Here is a 4505-nt window from a genome sequence, read left to right as displayed (position 1 = left end):
TCATGATATTAGCTAGGAGGGAATATCATAAAAACTACTATCCTCACGGAGATAAGTGTCATAAACTACTTTATTGTACGGTAAAATGTCATTAATTTAAGTGCTAATAGACATATACTTTGAATAGTTCCTGAGATATTACTTTCACAAAATAAATTCACAACTAATTTTTATAAAATGTTACTTTTTAAAAAGCTATATCTCGGGAACTATTGAACATAAATAGCTCTATAAGGGCTCACATTTTAGCAAATTCACTCTACTTTAAGTAATGTTCTGTTAGGTTTTCTAGGATTGTAGATAATTTTAAAGATAAGAAGCTTTGAATGAAAAATTAATTTTTTTAAAGTTTTGAAATAGCCGCCATTTTTTATTCCCCCTAATTATAGTTGGCATACTCATCAATTTGGACTAGTAATTATACATAGTTTTTATTAAAGTAATTAAAAACTGGGGTGAAAGAACTGACATTTTCCTACTCTTGGACTCTCATGCGATCAGTATTGGCTCGATTTCGCCATAATTTGGCCTTCTATTAAATCTGAATAGTGATAGGATAGAATTTTCTAGCAATAGAAAAATAGATAAAAAACGTCGATTTAAGCACTAAAAACACAAGTAAAATCAGTGTTTTCAAGTTGAGAATTCAAGTGAATTATTGATTAAACGACCAACAATATCTAAACATTCTTCAGTTAAAAAAATATAGAGCAATTTTTCATCCTTAAAAACCAACTGTCAATTTTGAAAATACTTGAAGAGGTTCCTTACTTAATTAGCACCGAAGCAGTTTTTTATAGAAGTAATATAAAATAAGTTCACAAAATGTTGATTTCTCGTTATTTGAAAAAAAGAAAGAAAATAAATTGTTTTTTAAAAAACTTCATCAACAACTATTGTATGTCAATATGCTTCGGTTCAGATATCACATCATCGAATACCCATAAATGGTATAGTCTAGAGATCGATATTTGTTCAATTTTTATTTTTATTCTATGTCATTACTTAAGAGGTTAAGATGGTAAATAAGGGGTAAAAGGTTTAAGTTTTTTTTCCCGATCCCTCTAAAATAGAAAATATGAATTAATAAATTGCATTACACATTTGTTGCATAAATTGGATTAGATATAGACCTTTTTCTACCATAGGTACTTTTAGAGGTAACACTGACATACTGTGGTTTGAATGGTCCATTCTGTGGGAATGCTACTATAAAAGAAATTGCAGGTGAGGGGCCTTTTTTTTTTTTTTTTTTTTTTTTTTTTTGACCTAGAAAAATTAAAAACAACAAATTAAATATATACAAAGAAGAGATAAATGTATATACGCAGGCAAAATAATATATCTTGGTTTGCCAGTGTGGCATTATAAGATAAGCTGCCAGGTCCGCTGAAGGCGGTGTCATCGACGATGGCATGAGTCTGCCGTGAGCGTATTAGGAATAGGGAGGGGCTATTCCGGCTGGTGTGAGGGGCCTCCGCCAAACAAGAGGTTTCAGTGTGCCATTCAAACTAGGACATTTGCGCGTCCAATCTGCCAAACCTGGAGAAATCGGGGCATATTGACTCGTGGTATCCAAGATTTGAGGCGCTCTGATTCAGTAATAGCTAAGTATTAAGCCCATCTCATACGGCCAATATTATTGCAACAATATATACCTCAAACAGTCAATATATTTACGAAATTTCAGATTGGCACAAAAATTGAGTGTAATAACTCGCGCGCCATTTATTGCAGTGGTTCCCAAACTTTTTGTCGCCAGGGTTCCCTTTATGGATCAAAAACATCACGGGATGAATATAATTTTTGGGCCTTGGGTGGATTTAATGTGACAGCTAATATGAAAGTTACTTCACGGACATTACTTGTTCTACTATAACGATCATGACTCAGTGAGACAAAACTATAACTTTCAAATAGTTGTTACACCATGGAAGTGGCTAACACGTTTGCCGTAATAACATAAATTGAACGATAGTTTACTGTTAGGCGTATACATGTGGCAGTTGCTACACTGAGATTACTTGTACTATTCATTATTACGCTAGTGCTAATAATACAGTACAATCATGACAGCAGCAATCATTCGGTTCTGTTATGAGGGTTCTCAAAGAGCGGGTACTTTTTGGTCAAGAGAATCGGCAGCACTGGTCGTTTTTTTTAGAACGTTAAGAACTCAGGGTCAAAGTTATGGGTCCTAATAGAATAATATTCTATATACACAATTACGTATGCATTCCTCCTTCTTATACTATTAATAGTAAAATGTAATAAAAAGTCTTGGTTGAATTATGTTTCATCTACGATGACATTTATTTCTAATTCATTTGTATTTTCTGTTTTATAGCTATTGAAAAAAAAAAGTCAAAATTTCATCAAAAACATGTATAGATTAGAGGTAAGACACAAAAACACTGAATCAATTCAAGATTGTTCTCAGTGTTTCAGAATCTTTTATGAGACTTAAATGTGATTCTTGACATTCGGATTTTTATATATTTTTTGTGTTTTTCAACTGATATTTTGGTACAACTTCACAAGTGTCAGTCCAACCTGGCAAGAGAGTGTGTATTCACTAAAACAGAAAGTTATTTATTATGTATTTTTTGTGTATTGCCAGAAAAGATGAATGATAATCATATTTTTAAAATATTTTGTTTGTATTAACATAATATGCTCTGGCTTGGATCCTGCTAAATAATTAGTTTAATTATTGTATTATTCAGAGCTATTATGGAAAAAAAAATCTACTTCCCTTAGGTTAAACCATTACATTGTGTGCAAAATGATATTGCTATGTAAATGTAAAATTAATAATATTTAACTAACCACATTAAAAAAAAACTTGTTATGTAACTCAAGAAGTGAGGCTCTCATCATGAGAACATTTTGAATGATATAGCAAAATGGGAGGATTGTGCATTATTAGTTAATTCAAGAACACTCGCTAAACTCCATAAGGAGAGGGGATTTATAAAACCATACATCAATGAGCATCATTTATCACTCCAACTTTAACATTCAAGGTTGCTTCAGTTTGAGTCCTAAACAAGTGAAGGCTCAAACACTACTGATATTCCAAACTGTAAGTGCCTAAATTTATCTTGTCTGTTAAGTTGTGGTAAATAATTATAAACATAAACTGAATAAAAAATTTAGAAATAGGATTCAGATGTGAACAAATTAATACCTTAACATATTTTTATAAAAACAGTTTTATTTTAAAACAAAACATTTCAATTTTTTTTTATTGAGAATAAATGCTTATGTAGTGAAAAAATGTTGGATTTTAATCAATTAAATATTTTGATATGTTTAGTAATTAGTTTTACCCGAGTATATATCATTCCCTCTGGTTTTCAAAAAGTTTTTATGTCTAATTTTCACCCTCTTAGATATAAATTCTATTTGTTCATTTTTATTATTTATTGGTTTTCATAAACTAAGAGAAGTTTTTATTGGAAGATGATAGTTGATTGACCGTATGAAGTGGATTGTGGGAAGATAGTGCAGAATGTTGTCATTAAAGGTTTCAAAATAGTAGAAGAAAACTATTTATTGTTAACCAATGTGCTAAACCTAAGACAATGCACTTCTAACCATTCAATGCCTAAATTACCAGAAACAAACAAACAAAAGAGACAACATCATTTAGATCGAAAACTCTGTTCTAGACAAAAATAATTCTAGAAACGATAAAATGCTTAAATACCTGAAGATGGCTAAAGTAAACTGTTCAGAAGAACAGTTACCACTGTAATGGCCTAAACAATCAAAATTATATTTAAGAAAAGCAAATAAAAAAAAGAAGTAATAATAATAATCGCATTTGCTTCATCATTTTCATTTATAGACCTATTCTATTGTTGTGAAAGGTAAGCTTTTCTGTAATGACAGTTTTATTTTTTAAAAAATAATTTATGTCATTTTACAGGAAAATGCCAAAATATAAATTAACCTATTTCAACTTTAAGGGGTATGGAGAACCTATAAGGTTAATGTTATCCTATTTAGGAAAAGATTGGGAAGATCATCGTGTTTCGTGGGAAGAATGGGCACAACTTAAAGAGAGTAAGTTTTTATTTGAGTGTTTAAATTACAAAAATGTTACATAAAGAATGAAAATTAATCTATTTTTTTAATAAAAGAATTATAAAAAAAAAGTAAAATGAAAAGTGTTAGAAGATTAGAAGGTCACTTAAATTCTGATCAATAAATAAAGGATACCTAAGATTTCATCTCTTTTCAATAGGAGATTAAACATATATTTTAATTTCAGAAACAGCGTTTGGGAAAATTCCGATTTTAGAATTTGATGGTAAAGTCCTTCATCAATCGTTAGCGATTTTAAAATATTTGGCACATGATGCTGGTTTAGCTGGAAAAAATGCTGAGGAAAATCTGCAGATCGATATGGTAGTTGGAGCATTTGGAGACCTAGCTTCAGGTTACAACTAATGTTTATTAATTTTTTATCATGTTTTACCTAATATATTTTTTAATTA

The 4505-nt window shown here is 30.2% G+C and overlaps 1 protein-coding gene across 1 annotated transcript; it reads left to right on the top strand.

Annotated features, from left to right (window-relative positions):
• Nucleotides 1-3718: 3718 nt before the first annotated feature.
• On the top strand, nt 3719-4458 carry LOC136796025 (glutathione S-transferase-like). Its single transcript, XM_067048461.1, has 3 exons — nt 3719-3756; nt 3935-4071; nt 4280-4458. The coding sequence occupies exons 1-3, from the start codon at nt 3719-3721 to the stop codon at nt 4456-4458; spliced, it is 354 nt and encodes a 117-aa protein (XP_066904562.1).
• The last annotated feature ends 47 nt before the right edge of the window (nt 4459-4505 follow it).

The sequence above is a fragment of the Halyomorpha halys genome, unplaced genomic scaffold (genome assembly GCF_000696795.3).
Source record: "Halyomorpha halys isolate HHAL.00 unplaced genomic scaffold, Hhal_1.1 Scaffold810.1, whole genome shotgun sequence".
Taxonomy (NCBI): domain Eukaryota; kingdom Metazoa; phylum Arthropoda; class Insecta; order Hemiptera; family Pentatomidae; genus Halyomorpha; species Halyomorpha halys.
This window is presented reverse-complemented; position numbering and strand designations above follow the sequence as displayed.

Excerpts from the sequence above, each read along its gene's own strand:
- LOC136796025 (XM_067048461.1), top strand. The coding sequence starts at position 3,719 with ATGGCTAAAGTAAACTGTTCAGAAGAACAGTTACCACT. Across the intron at positions 3,757-3,934 it reads TCAGAAGAACAGTTACCACT|GAAAATGCCAAAATATAAAT; the intron begins GTAATGGCCTAA and ends GTCATTTTACAG. Across the intron at positions 4,072-4,279 it reads ATGGGCACAACTTAAAGAGA|AAACAGCGTTTGGGAAAATT; the intron begins GTAAGTTTTTAT and ends TTTTAATTTCAG.